This window comes from Danio aesculapii, chromosome 7 (genome assembly GCF_903798145.1).
Source record: "Danio aesculapii chromosome 7, fDanAes4.1, whole genome shotgun sequence".
NCBI classification, from domain to species: Eukaryota; Metazoa; Chordata; class Actinopteri; order Cypriniformes; family Danionidae; genus Danio; species Danio aesculapii.
In genome coordinates this window covers 27,419,885-27,435,359 of record NC_079441.1, presented here as the reverse complement: position 1 = coordinate 27,435,359, position 15,475 = coordinate 27,419,885, and the positions used below count along the sequence as shown (strand labels likewise).

The 15,475-nt window shown below is 35.7% G+C and overlaps 2 protein-coding genes across 3 annotated transcripts in view; both read right to left on the bottom strand.

The window, feature by feature from the left end:
- Window positions 1–15,475, bottom strand: part of dok4 (docking protein 4) — a 103,655-nt gene that overhangs the window by 30,264 nt on the left and 57,916 nt on the right. For both annotated transcript variants that reach the window (XM_056461491.1, XM_056461492.1), the window contains one exon: window positions 11,640–11,916. In XM_056461491.1, the coding sequence (XP_056317466.1) occupies window positions 11,640–11,705 (66 nt within the window). In that variant the 5' untranslated portion in view covers window positions 11,706–11,916. The remainder of the gene's footprint in view (window positions 1–11,639; window positions 11,917–15,475) is intronic.
- LOC130231946 (uncharacterized) lies at window positions 6,132–9,517 on the bottom strand. The gene is made up of 5 exons (XM_056461490.1): window positions 9,459–9,517; window positions 8,247–9,253; window positions 7,945–8,103; window positions 7,700–7,792; window positions 6,132–6,463 (listed from the first exon to the last, which is right to left on the bottom strand). Exons 1-5 carry the CDS (start codon window positions 9,472–9,474, stop codon window positions 6,137–6,139), a joined length of 1,602 nt encoding a protein of 533 aa, XP_056317465.1. The 5' UTR covers window positions 9,475–9,517; the 3' UTR covers window positions 6,132–6,136.

Sequence of the window (15,475 nt, the reverse complement as noted above, 5' to 3'; positions counted from 1 at the left end):
TTGTCATCTATCCCCCGTCAGATCAGGTGTGTATTTACTACAGGCAGTACAAAGTTTGTCCATTAGAGTCAGCAACACAACAGTCAAGCGGTGTATTGCGTGTAGTAATATAAAAAATTATAATCTGATGCTAAAGACATACTGTAGGTGAACAAATCCAGCAAACATTTTTGTGCTTAATAGACGTCTAATAGACATGTAAACATAGACAGCTTGGCTAAAACAAGGCTAAACTTGAGCTGGCAGTAAAAATCTAATAGACGTCCAAGAATAGCCCAAAACTAGACTAGTCGTCAAATAGACAGATTAGACAGAATTTATATGTGTAGTCATTCATTTCTGTTTATTTGATGACTAGTCTATTTTCACTGACAGCCCAAGTTCATCCTTGTTTTAGCCAAGACGACAATGTTTAGACGTTTATTAGACATCTTTAAAAAAAATTGCTTGCTGGGAAGTAATTTTTCAATTTGTTTTGGCACACAAAAGTGTTTTGGGGGGCTTCAAATGATTACAATTAAACCATTGAGGATTTGTGGAATGTTTTGACAATGGTTTTGGTTTCTTTTCTGAACTTTGAATGTTTTGTTGCTGTCTAAGAGAGCTCTCTGATTTCATCTAAAATACCTTAATTTGTGTTTCAAAGATATAAGAAGCTTTCAGAGGTTTGTAATGACATGATGATGATGATAAGGATGAGTAATTAATAACATCATTTTTATTTTTGGGTGATCTAAACTATTAATATATTTATTTATTTATTTATTTATTTATTTATTTATTTATTTATTTATTTATTTATTTATTTATTTATTTATTTATTTGACATGGACATCACAATTACACTGGACAACCAAATGCATTTGTTTAAGTGTTTTAGCAAACTTGCTAATTCTCAACACTTGTCCACAGGAGGCTTGACAATATTGACAAAATGGAACTATAATAAAAACATATACACAGCATCATAATTCTTTACATAAAATTACTGGAGCAAAGGCATAAAGGTACTTATAAAGAAGTAAGTACATATTGGCTATAAAGGAACCAAGACACAATAATGCTGGGACTTTTTGAATAGTTTAAAAGCACATGCTTGTAATAATAAAAGCATATGCAGAGCAGGAAAGCTCATAATGGAAAGGGATTGTAATGCCCAGGCAAACACACTAATGAAAAACGACAAGTATAATGACGACAAGAACATGAAGGAAGAATGAGATTTTACTGAAGGCATTTGTAAGTGGGACAGCAGAGGAGATTCTCTTAGACCCACTGAAGCTAGCTGGAGATCCAGTCAGAGGGAGATTGTAAAGCTGTAATGAGGTCTCCAGGCCAGAGATGAGGTTAAATTAGTAGTATGAATGTATTCCCCCCACGTCCTGCACCATTATGTGTTCACAAGCCTCGTCCAAGGGAACAATTTGCTCAATCTCTTCAAAAACATACAATCATCCTGTAAAACGAACGCAATATGTTGTGTAAGACGTCTAGTTTGATCTGGATGAAATGTTAAACAGCATGTCTATTACAATCCCGTCTCTTAAAGAAAAATGCTAAACATGAAGGCCATCATATACGTCAAGTGAAATTGAAGAATGTTGGTGTGACTTTGAAAGAAATAAAGCTAAAATGATGATTGTTTCAGCATTTGAAACAGACTGTCAAAGCAAACTTTGCTGTTCCTTTGTTGATGTTGAAATCTTCTCTTCATTTCCTCAGTCCGTCGAGGTCAGACATCCATGAGTAAAAACATAAATGCCAAAGAGCAGCTTTGAAGTGAAAAGAAAGTCTTGCTGAAAGCAGCCCTGACAATGTTTTTCATGTTTAATAATGCAGAGCTGCTAGATTTAAAGCAATTTACCGTGTATATAAATAAATGTTACATGATTTTACTTGACTGGATCTGGACCTTACTTTTATACAGTCCTGTTTTATACTGTAATGTCAATGTGTTTGTCAGTTACTGTACTGTAAGTTTAATTAGGACAGTAAGGTCTGACTTTGCTTAGACAAAAGTTTTGTCACTTAACAGAAATAATGTACAGTACAGAATATAAAGTCATGGTGCAGTGGAAAAAGAATTAATATTGTGTATGACTCTCATGAGCTTGGAGGACTGCATCTATACATCTCTGCAATGACTCAAATAACTTATTAATAAAGTCATCTGGAACAGCAAAGAAAGCGTTCTTGCAGGACTCCCAGAGTTCATCAAGATTCTATGGATTCATCTTTAATACATCCTCCTTCATCTTACCCCAGACATGCTCAATAATGTTCTTATCTGGGACTGGGCAGGCCAATCCTGGAGTACCTTGATCTTCTTTGCTTTCAGGAACTTTGATGTGGAGGCTGAAGTATGAGAAGAAGCGCTATCCAGCTGAAGTATTTGCCCTCTCCTGTGGTTTGTAATGTAATGGGCAGTCGAATATCTTTATACCTCAGGCTGTTGATGTTGCCATCCACTCTGCAGATCTCTCGCATGCCCCCATACTGAATGTAACCCCGATCCATGATTTTTCCTTAACCAAACTTGACAGATTTCTACAAAAATCTTGGGTCCATCCGGGTTCCACTGGGTCTTCTGCAGTATTTGGGATGATTGGGATGCAGTTCAAGAGATGATTCATCAGAAAAATCTACCTTCTGCCAGTTCTTATTTGTTGCTCTTACAACTGGGATCGACAACAAGCCTTTTGTCAGGAAGTGTATATGCACCTCCTCAGTGTAAATGAGCACATGACAAATAAATGACTCTTGACTAATCCACATCTCTTCTTTCAGATGCTTTCTTATAACTGCAGTTTTTTTTCGATATTGTGATTGTAGTGCTGCTTATATTGTAATTGAAAGAAAAATGTGCAGCACATTTTTGGACATTTACAGGGCTTTGATAACATCTGTGTCCTACAGCAGACAGGATAAATAAATAAATAAATAAATAAATAAATACACAAGAAAACTGAAAGCAGAAAAAAGTTAGGAAAATATATAGAATTTATAATATAGAATCATATACATTCATTCATTTTCTTGTTGGCTTAGTCTCTTTATTAATATGGGGTCACCACAGCGGAATGAACCGCCAATTTATCCAGCATATGTTTTATGCAGCGGATGACCTTCCAGCCATAACCCAACACTGGGAAACACCTACACACACTCTTTCACACACATACACTATGGCCAATTTAGCTTATTTAAGTCACCTATAGCGCATGTGTTTGGACTGTGGGGGAAACCGGAGCACCCGGAAAACAAACTGAACATACAGTAGTACTAAAACATATACAATATGAGAAAAAAATGGACAAACATGGATGAAAACTTTCAAAAGGCATTACAGGCATGGCTCTAAAGCTTTTGTTTTAAAATGCAAATGCTTTGTTACGGTTATGCTTGATGTCCACATTATTCCGGCACCTTCAACCCATAAAAAAGGAGCATTTTGAAAAGGCTGAAAACCCCATTTTACTTTGGAAATGCTGATGTTCTGTTTTAGTTTAGACAAGCAACAAAGTTAACTAAAAACAAAAGACAGAGGGATGGCTATCCACAATTGCTCTCTAACAGCTCTTCTTTATAACTGTGTTTCCTTTCCTGATTCATCAAGCCTCACTTATTTGACCATTACACAACCGTTAGGCAGCAAAGCATGTGAAAAAGCCTGTGTTATTCAATGTAATGTAATAAGTATTTATAAAGCGCATTTACTTTGTATGGCTATGAACCCAAAGCGCTTCACAATCATGATGGGGGGTCTCTCCACACCACCACCAGTGTGCAGCATCCAATTGGATGATACGACGGCAGCCACAGGACAACGGCGCCAGTGCGCTCACCACAGACCAGCTATAGGGGGAGTGGAGAGACAGTGATAGAGCCAATTCGGTGGATGGGGATGATTGGGAGGCCATGATCGTTAGGGCCAATTGAGGGACTTTGGCCAGGACACCAGGGTTACACCCCTACTCTTTACGAGAAGTGCCATGGGATTTTTAATGACCACAGAGAGTCAGGACCCCAATTTAACGACTTATCCGAAAGACAGCACCCAAAGACAGTAAAGTGTCCCCTTCACTTTACTGGGGCATTAGGACTCACACAGACCACAAGTTGAGCGCTCCCTGCTGGCCTCTCTAACATCACTTCCAAAAGCAACCTAGTTTTCCCATATGGTCTCCCATCCAGGTACTGACCAGGCTCAGCCCTGCTTAGCTTCAGCGAGTAACCTTCTTGAGCTGCAGGTCAAATGAATGGTCATGTATCATGTGTATAGAGTAGAACTGGGAACGCTGTTTTAAAATGAAAACATAGTAGTGTAAACAACACCTTAGTGTTAAAGTTGCTACAAATCTGTTTGTGTTTCTTCCTTCTATTGAACAAAAAGGAAATGCTTTGAAGAATGCTTGAAACTGGGGGTTCTAACATGGTGGCGAGCTAGACAGACGTACAACTCAACGCTCATACACTCTAAAATATATTTGTTTTACTTGTTCAAACTACTTATTTAAAATAAGCTGAAACAACACAACTCTTGAGATTTCATTGGAACAACTTAATTTTTTTATTTTCAATCCACATAAATTTAATCGATTTATGTTGGGTCAACATGATTGAATTGTGTGGAGCTGCATTTTTTTACAATGCACCTCAGATCGCCAGAATAGGAACTTTAGGACACTGAAATATTCAACTGACGAAATAACCTCCGAGTTCAACTGTTGTCACAAAAAATATTGCTTCGCCATGGCAAATCAAAGAATTACAAGGACCAAACCAGGTACAACTGAGGAAAATCCTGATGGTGACGAAGCTAACGGTAGCACCAAGCTAACAAGTGACGCTACAATGAACAACGGAGAGTACGAGGTGATGAAGGCTCTCGCAGATATGAAACACTTTTTCACATTTCAATTCGAAGACATTCTAACTGCTATTCAAGGAATTAAAAATGAAATCTCTGAATTTGGAGGCAGATTATCATAGGCTGAACATCGAAGTAGCGAAACCGAGGATAATGTGGAAAAGCTACAGAAAATGTTGAATGTTCTGGAAAGTTGAGTTGTAACACTCAGCACAGACCTGGATGACTTAGAAAACTACAATCGCCGTTGCAATCTCTGCACTGTAAAATGTAATTAGTTGACCTTACTTAAAAAAAGTATGCAAACTCGTTGCCTCAAAAAAATTAAGCAAAGTAAACTTAAGATTAGTGAGTTAGAAAAGCTTGTTTTTTTTAAGTGTGCAGTACTAAATCAAGTAGTACCACTAACACAGTTTTTTTATGTTCATGTAACTTAATAGCCATGCTTAGTGTTAACTTAATTTTTTCATTTTGTGTGGATTGCTTGATATAAATTTAACCCCACTTAGAATTACTAAATACCTACAACTTAACACTTTCAGTTCTGCTCACTCATTTTTCAAGTTCACTTAAATTAAAGAAACCAATTTCCTTTAATGGGTCCTTGTTGCAGCTGCCCAGGTTTGGGTCCAACATGTGGCCTTTTCTCTTCCCCATTTATCTATTTTTGCTGTTACTACGTGATAAAGGCAAACACAACACAAACATATAATTTAAAAGAACACTCACTGGTTTGATTCAGCTCCATTACAAAATTTATTCAATGCACATTCAAGTACAAAACAGCAGCTAAACAAAAAATTTGTGGTTTGATTTAACTGTATAAAATGACAAGGAAAAATATAAAAAAATTTCTGTGAGCTAATTGTATGCATGTAACAGTCTCTACTACAGGACGACTTCAGTGCATGCAAAATCAGTGCATTTCTGATCAAAACCGAAAGTACAACAAATACTTTTGTGTCCCAAAGTGAGCAGTCCAAGGATTAAACCAACACAAATAAAAACATCATTAAAAGTTTTCCCAAAACACAAATGTAAACAGGATAACCTTGCTAGGTTATTTTCTGACATTATCATCTAATAACAACTAACAACTCATTGCAACACAACGCGGCACTATTTCCACCATTAGCATACCTGCATAACATGGTAGACTTTAATGGAATATTCTTTTTTTCCATTGAGAACGTAAATAAGCGAGAACAGTTCCATGAAAGCATCAAATTTCTCTCATAAGAGAACATTAATGGCTGCTTTACTGTTCTAACCCAGAAGACTGTTCTTCAGAGTTAACAGTTTTGGTGGGAGGTTTTTCTTTCCCAGTCCAAGCATCACAGTCTGAATGAAGTTGAGTGTATTTGCCATGCATTTTGGGTAATCCAAATGCAATGCATATGTAAGACCAAACAAAAGACAAACTGCCTGAGGCAAGTTTTTAATATGATCCATGACAATACCTCCCTCCAGAATGATGGCAGTGGAGATGGGCTGGAGGTCCACTGAGCTTTGACCCTCGTGAGGACCATCTTCACTGACAACTGTCAGCACACCAACAGTGATGCATTCTAGGGCCTCGTCTCTCTCTGTATCCTAAAAGACACACATTCTTCAGCACTGCAATTTATGCTATTCTAAAACATTCTTTTTTTAGTGTTGTAATGTTATCAGAGAATATGGTTTTAAATATGTTTTCACACTGGATCGTTACAATAAAGCAAACAAAATATATTTGTTATGGTTAAACTAAAGCTATGGAGATACAAAAAGGTCTATACATTCTCAAAGAGTGACACTGACTTTAACCTACAAAATAAATCAATCACTGTACAAAATGTATATTGTATATTGAATTACATCTATGTCAACGCAGGTATAGTTTTATGTTCATGCAGACTGTAGGATTACAAATTTAAGAATATGTTTAAGAATCTATGGAAGACATTTTCTGCCAAATTTAAATAAATTAAATGACTAAAATGAAAATTAAAACCAGATTAACGATTTCATTACAGAAAACTGTATGCAAAATGTGTAACAATTGAGAATGAAGTGAAATGATTTCATTCTCATGGTGACAGTGCATCATCCATGTCAAATTGAAAAATAAAATGCAATTGGTGATTTCACATTTCATTTTCACTACAGTCTCGAGGCAAGACAGCCAATATTAAAATGAAAAGCCAAACGTGAAAAAGAAACTACAAATAGTTTTACAAAAGCTCTTTATTAACGCTCACGCAATAATAGTGACAACTCAAATTAAAATTGTAAATTTTAGTTTTCATTTTAATTCCTCTTATTTTGGTAAAGTGTGTGTGTGTGTGTGTGTGTGTGTGTGTGTCTTTTTGAATGTGTGAGTGTGTGTGAGCCTGTGTTTGAGTGTATGTGTCTGAGTGTGTGTGAGTGGTGTGTGTCTGTGTTTGAATCTGTGTGTGTGAGTCTTTTTGAATGTGTGAGTGTGAGCGTGTCAGTAAGTTTGTGTGTGTGTGTGTGTGTGTGTGTGTGTGTGTGTGTGTGTGGTGTGTGGGTGTGTCCACCTCTAGGTTGGTGGGTGTGTGTGTGTGTAAAATTTGCAACAAGAAATCAGTGGAGCAGTCATAGAAACTGTGGCAATAGCAATGTCTTTAAGTTATCTGACACTAAGTGTTGGTAATGGAAATGTGTACTTGTCAATAATATTATATGATATATTTAACCCTTTTGTTGTGCCTTGATCAGACTTAACTGCAGCAGCTCGTGTTCTCAATAAAGAAAGAACCAAGTCTCCTGGTCTTCAATTCTAAGTGTTCTACAAGACCAAACTTTTTCTTATGTGCAAGTACTTACAGAGCAGGTCTTGTAGAATTCACTGGAGTCATCACCGAGTAAAATGGAAATGCCTTTGAGGACAACAGAGCGAAGTACTGTGACGTCTGGTGTCTAATGATACACAGAGAGAGAAAAGACCAGTTAACAGAGTAATTTGCAAGGCACAAGCAGATAGGAAATAAAATAGGTTGGTCTGGATGGTCTTATTTAGAACTTGATTGATGAACTATCACACAGATCAAAAGCAAAATAAACCTACTTACCATCCAGCTCATGTGCTGCATCAGCTCCCTGAGTTTCTGGCCAATAGTTCCCTTTTTTGTTTTGAAAAGTTCAATGTAACGTGGGGCATACTGGTCCAGAGCCTCAAAGAAGTCTCCCTCAAGATTCTTACTGGCGATTCTATTAAACTCAGCAAACACCTGAAAAAGTAGAGAGGAGTGGGTAGGGATGGAAAGGTGGCAGAGGGATTAACATTCCAACAAGTGTTTGGATTTCTAGTCACACACCTTGAATTTATTTTTAATTTGCATTATTTTATTGGTTGAGAACAAAAATTGCTTACCTGTCTCTCTATGAAGAGTGCTGGCCATCGTTCAACCATGTTCTGTACAGCAGGCAACTTTTTTACAATTTCTTGTCTGCGTAATGGGAATGATTGGTCCATCATTTGTGAAATGAGAGTGCCATTTGGTTGTTTTTTCTTCATTTCTTCCACTAGAACCATTCTGGCATTTTCTAGACTTGTTTCATCATGTCCTTCAGGTAAGTTAGGCAGGTAGTTTGCTTCACCTCTTCTTGGCCGCTTGATATTCTTGCTTGAGGATTCTCCCTCTGGGTTGCCTTTACTTCTTTTGCCTCCATTGATTGCTACATCCTCACATCCAGCTTTTCGAAGCTTTGTGCGATAATTGGCCATCTTAAATTTAAGGCTATTTTTCCAGCCATACCATCTGTGTGGTCCAGGCTCAGTGAGGCAGGGGTGTTTGCTAATCAGTGCTTTTGCAACACTGCTGAAGTCATCATCGTCAGGGTAAGCCTTGAAACTGTACATCGTCTCAGCAAGCTTTTCTAGTATGTCATGCTTCATATCTCGTGGTAGAGTCATATGTGTTTCATCTTTCATATAGGCAAGATCTGCCTGTCTGAGCCTATACTCAACATCTACTGAGAAATTGGGTATGTCAAAGAACTCTGGCCACTGTTGTCTTAGCGATGGTGATGCTCCTACAGGCGAAAGGATCTCAGTGTCTGCTGTGCTGCCCTCAGTGTCTGATGTTGTGGTGGGTGATGACAATGCTGTTAAATGGAGAGCCACAAGAGGGATGATTTTGACTGTAGCTCTTTCAGGTAAATCAGTTATTTCAGTCAAATTGCAGAGGGCATTATTGAAGTCTTGATCTTCATACTGCAGTTTAAAGTCATACTGCAGTGACAGTTTATCCACCAGTTGCACTTTGAATTCTTCAATGGACTGTGGTCTCTTATTTAAAGTCAACTTCCTTATATCATCTTCAGCGATGATGACTCTCAGTAACAACCTCTGGTCCATTTTGATAACTGTTTGAAAATCTGAAAAGAAAGAAAAGATAATTTTAGCATCAAGCCTAGCAACATAAAAAGACAAAAACACTAAAATGCTGTATCAGATTTGAAATACCAGAGCTATAGGAAAAAGTAAATCCTTGCAAAAATCTAATTATCAAGCTTTTAATCAATGAACTTCTTTAAAACAAGTGAACACAGCAGTACAAAAAGTAAATGGTAAATGACTCACTTATGTGGTTAGACATCAAGGGAACTGTAGTCCTGGGTATAATGGACTATAAATCGAACACACAGTATCTATAGAGACCGTCCAGAAATACTAATTACATCAAATATTTGAAATTCAAAATATGCACAAAATATTCTGTATGATGAAATATACTATAATGAAATAATTCCAACACAAGATTTTCTTAGCTTTTGTTGTAATACAATTGCTCTGATGTAAGCATAACTTTTACTTTAGCATGCAATAATAATAATAATAATACAGTTCTTAGTTGAAAATACCTTTTATTGCTGGGATTATGGAATGTGTGGATTGATCACCATCTGCTTGTGCCTGGAAGGGAACAGTTAAATAAAAATACAACAATTTAGCACAACCAAGTACATGTGAAAACTGAAACATAGGCCTATAACCCACAATGACAGCTCCCAGTATTAAAATGAACATATTATGTACAAGATGACTTTAAAGAATAATGTAAGCCACTGAGTATGCCAGCAAATATGTTCCCTATCATAGCAGACTATGATAAACTGAGTGAAAAGATCTTTTCAGACAGGTAAACACTCTTGTCTGTAACGTACCAAGACTGATCTGGGTAGTGGGTACTATGGTAAACATGGAAACAGCACATCTACGAATATTGACTATAAAGTGCGAAGTGTTAAATAAAATAACATTAAGTAAGTCGACTGTGGTGATATCCCCAATCATATGTCGACACACAGTGGTAATCCTGTTTTTGATAAGCACAGACTGTCATTGTTGGTAGCTAAAATTAGCATAGTCTTTACAGACTATCTTAAAATAAAATGATACATCCAGACTTTATCTGATGTTCTGCCTGAGCTTACAAACAACAGTTATAAAACTCAGGAAACTCCCAAACCGCCGGGATCAGTCTGTCATCATCATGCTAGCTGCTAGTCAGTACTCGATGACAAATGTTACCGGCATGGCAGGTGGGCGCGAGCGACCGTTAACGTTACTGCTAACGTTACACTAAAGTTTTTCCTCAATTTTAACGTGACAAAAGTATTGAAAGTTACCTATTTTCAATACCGAGGAAGTTATGGATTGAAAAAATAAAGTATTGACCAAGTTTCATCAAAATATAGCCACGTTAGGTCCATAATATAGTTAGCTAGCGTTAGCCGACATTACTACACACATCATTACTAGCAGGCACAAAACACTGGCGCTGACTTACAAAAACAAAACGATCTGCGCAAGGGTAAATTTAAATATTTACTCACCAAATGAGTGTGCCAAGCACAAGAATCGCTGTGATGCTGACAATAAATCACAAGTGCCGTTGAAGCGATGTTTAGGCCCAGCTCAACGATATCCAGCTTCATCTGGTCGGTCAGTTGCGGGCAAGATGTGACATATCGTTTGCAAAATTTCGAATCCCGCCACGCCAAGACCCGCCTTAAGAAGCAGCTTGATTGGTTGGGGATGATTGATTGATCTGCGCATGCCCACAGTGTCATAAACTTACTTTTTCTAAATTAATCCAGCTCAAGTAGACTGAGCTGGTAAGATTTTTCAACCTCAAAGTACTAGTAACTTACTAAAAGTGAGTGTTAATAGCAGGTTGATAAAAACTGATTAAGGTCAATTTACTATTTTTAATTAAATACCATGTTTGCTTTTACAGTGTGCCTAGTCAACCTATCCTTGGAGCATCTACTTTTCCGAGCCCAGTGATTATTGAAAGAGCGCGGAGAATGCTGAAAACTGATACTATATTTTTCCTACTATGGAAGTCGATGGCTACGAGTTGTGTTCAATGGAAGAAAGGAAATCTTAAAATTTTGGAGTCATCCGAGGGTGAGTAAATCATGAGTAAACTCTCATTTATTTCCCCCCTGATCTCACGCTGCCCTACTTTAAGAACAGTCTGGGAGGGGCTTTTTTTTTTTACCTCCTTTCGCCCCAATGTATCTTATTTCCTCTATTTCCTCTTCTATGCTAGCTCTCGACTGACCTGTCTTCCCCTGAAATGTGTGATGCTTGTGTATAGTCAGAGGGGTCCAATTTCACTGCTTGTAAATGTGTTGTGACAAATAAAGGCTAACCACCATCATCATCATCATCAATATTGAACAATCTCTTCAATGTCATACAAGTTAAACAACATCATACAAGCATTAAAAGCAAGTGCTCATGCCTACTCACCCCCAGTTTCCTGCTCCGCATGCGGACATAGCCCTGCTTGACAATGTCATTGAAGTTGGTGGCCATCTCTGAGGAACCGGCGAACTTCTAGAGTGAATGAAGGCTCGCATCCAGCCCTTCGGTTTCCCCCTTCAGCCAGTCCAACCAACTCCTTCCCTCCTGCTTGCACTTCTTCGCGGCTCTTCCAGTCCTCCTCGATCTTGTCTTCTCTGCAACTTTACATCCAGAAAACCTTCTAGATCTTCAGACCAGGTGTTTCTTCACTCCTTCATGACCCCTAAGAGACGTGGAAAAAGAACACACATATATATATTTCATCTATTGTGTGTGCAGACATGGACTAATTATAACAGATTATGCAGTGATTTATTATTATGCAGTGTTTTTGATTTGGCTGAAATCTGCCCACTTTCCGTAAGAATATAGTCTGTGTCAACCTTTTTTTTAACTGGAAAATTTCAGAGAGTGAGTTAAATAAGCATTAAAGTTGCATATGAAATATCTCTACCCAATGGCTGCTTCAAATGTCCTAATGGCATAAATTAAAATGCATTTGGACTGCAAACATTATTTCCGCACTAAATAACTCAAGGCTTGTTCTTTAAAGGATGACCGAGATTAAATATATCAGAGTAACAGACTTTAAACTTTTTAGACAATCCTGAAAGGAAGTTCATCGAACAACAACAACAACAACAACAACAACAACAACAATAACAACAACAGAACATCTCTGTTATTTATTTGCATATATAAAGGCTAGTGGGATGAAATGTAGTTTATACTTATGTTCCTCAAGCTATTTTATCTGTTTATAACTTGACATAATTATAAAAATTATATGCAGTATTATTAACTCTTAAAATGGCAAAAAGTTCTAGGATTGTTAAAAATGTTAATAATATGTTAATAATCATGTTAAAAAAGCAGTTGTTGAGGGAAAATAAAGCAAATAGAAGGGAAAAAAAATATTGTTTTATTCTAAATTATTTAAAATCATCTTTGAAGACTGCCGAGGCCTTAAGTGGCATCTGGAACGCTTGTTAGAATCACTAATGTAATCCTCACTCACTTCCACTGTATGAACACAAAGCTGGAATATTTTTCAAAATAACAGTTGAGATATGGAACAACATAAGGGTGAGTAAATTAGCTTTTATTTCCCTTTAAAATGCCTCTCACTCAACCTTCTACAAACCTTCACTTTGTAAAAAACAAAGAATAACTGCTGAGTTGTAATAAGACACAGAGGCACAGTTTGCTAAACACGCAATTTGAAATGAGAAGTTTTTAAGCATTTATAATAATCCTCTGAGCTGCAACCCTCGGGCAGAAAACCGAGAGATGCTTCGCTTGTAAGAGCAAAACTAACAGCATCATCATCAGCAGAAAAGCTCGACATGGCACACACTTAAACACATATCCATAAAAATATATATGTTTTAATGTAATAAAAAAATGGTCATACACTGAAAAAAATGATGTCTGCAAAATTGTTGCAAACAATTTATATGTGTTAGATTTAAACAAACAAATTAAATTTAGCAATGTTTATCTTATTTTTTTTAATTCAGCCCAAATTAATTGTTTACAACCACTTAGCCTAAGAAATATGGGATAAATAAATAGGTAAACAAATAAGCAAACAAATACATAAATAAATTAATTAATAAATTAATAAATAAAGACTTTTATACCACTGTCTAGGTTTTCCAAGACGGTGAAAACCTTGGTTCTTTTAAATAAATAAATAAATAAATAAATACAGGAACAGAAATCCATTAAAAAACTTGTGTAAATAATACAAATAAATAATAAATAAAGACAAATATAAAAATGAAATAATGAATACATAAAAAAACACAATTGTCAAGGGGACAAAAGAAATAGAAAAAAAGACCCCAAAGCAAAACAAAACACACACACACATTTGGGTTTAAACAAACAAACAAACAAACAAACAAACAAACAAACAAACAAACAAAATCTGGAAAAGGAGTAAGAAAATGGGTTCAAATAAATAAATAAATAAATAAACAAATAAATAAATAAACATAAATCTATTAAAAACAATAAAAACTGTACAAATAATACAAATAATTATTGCAAATAAATGCAATTATTAAAATGAAATAATGAATACATAAAAAAACAGACAATTGCTGAGGGCATAAAAAATAGAAAACTAAACAAACATGCACACCTATTCCAGAATTTTCAAAACAGTGGGAAAATGAAGTAAATAAATAAATAAATAAAAAAGGAATCCATTACAAAACAAAAAATTAAAACCTGCATAAATAATAGAAATAAAATGACAAATAAATACATTTATTGAAATAAAATAATGAATAAAATAAATAAAACAACAATTGTTGAGGAGAAAAAAGAAATTGAAAAAAAATCCCAAAGCAAAACAAAACACTCATACACACCTTTTCCAGATTTTTCAAGAAAGTGAGAAAATGGGTTCAAATAAATAAATGATTGAATAAATAAATAAATAAATAAATTTATTAATTAATCAATTGATTAATTAATTAACCAACTCATAAATTAATAAATAAAGACTTCTACAGTCCAGGTTTGCCAAGAGAGCGAGAACCTTGATTCTTTTAAATAAATACAGGAACAAGATATAATACAAATAAATAAATACAAATATAAAAATAAAATAATGAATAAATAAAAAAACACAATTGTTGAACGGACAAAAGAAATAGAAAAAAAATATAAACAAAACAAAACAAAACAAAACAAAACAAAACAAAACAAAACAAAACAAAACAAAACAAAACAAAACAAAAATATGCACACCTGTGAGAAAATGGGTTCAAATAAATAAATAAATAAATAAATCAAAAATCCATAAATAAATACATATATAAATAAAATAATAAAAAAGTAAAGCAATTATACAATTATTATAACATTTATTAAAATAAAATAATGAATACATAAAAAAATTGTTGAGGGGACATAAAAAAAGAAAAATTAACATCCACACACCTTTTGCAGATTTTTCTAGTAAGTGAAAAAATGGGTTCAAACAAACAAACAAATAAATAAATAAATAAATAAATAATACACACAACACATATACAACACATATACAACACAATACACCCTTGGGCCTGAAAACTCTTGGACGCTTGTAGTACAAAACTACCAGCATCATTATCATCATGAGGCTTTGAAACAACAGCTCGACGTGGCACACACTTCCCCACAAGAGAGCCGGCGCTTAAAACTCTTGACTGCAGTGGAACACAGACATTAAACTTTAACAAGGAGCTCATTAGGCAGGACAGAGCCAGGCTAATCGTCGGCGGCGCTGTTGGTTTTAAAAAGCGTCTCGATCGGGGAAGGAGGGGCCGTTGCTCCACTAGAAGATCAGTGAATCATAATGCCATTATTATGTGCTCTCATGACCCTGCTTCAAAAGCCCTTGTCAGAAGAGTGAATGCAGAAATAAAGATAAAAGGCAGAACAAGAACAGTTGAGGAAGGATATGAGCGGTGGAAGAAAAGGCTTTTTGAGAGGACCTCTCATAATGAAGGATCAAAACAAACCACAAATGTCTGAAAATCAAGACGTTAAGTGTCAGTCGAGGCTCTTTGTACAGACAGTTTAGGGCAAGACACTGCAGGTGAATGCGAGAAATAAAAGAAGCTAATAATTCTCACCATGTCTTCCCAGCTGATTGAGTGATACATTAAGAATTCAAACATTTTTGTGTTGTACCTTTGGTGAAATGTCATGTATAAACATTAAAATCAGGCATATTTTCATTAAATATGTGCTGATTTTCTTACATTTCTGACACAAAACTGACA

Bases quoted from the DNA above. Each gene is read 5' to 3' on its own strand.
- LOC130231946 (XM_056461490.1), bottom strand. The intron at 8,104-8,246 runs GTAAGCAATTTT...CTACTTTTTCAG, and splicing joins CACTCTTCATAGAGAGACAG to GTGTTTGCTGAGTTTAATAG. The intron at 7,793-7,944 runs GTAAGTAGGTTT...GTGTATCATTAG, and splicing joins TGCAGCACATGAGCTGGATG to ACACCAGACGTCACAGTACT.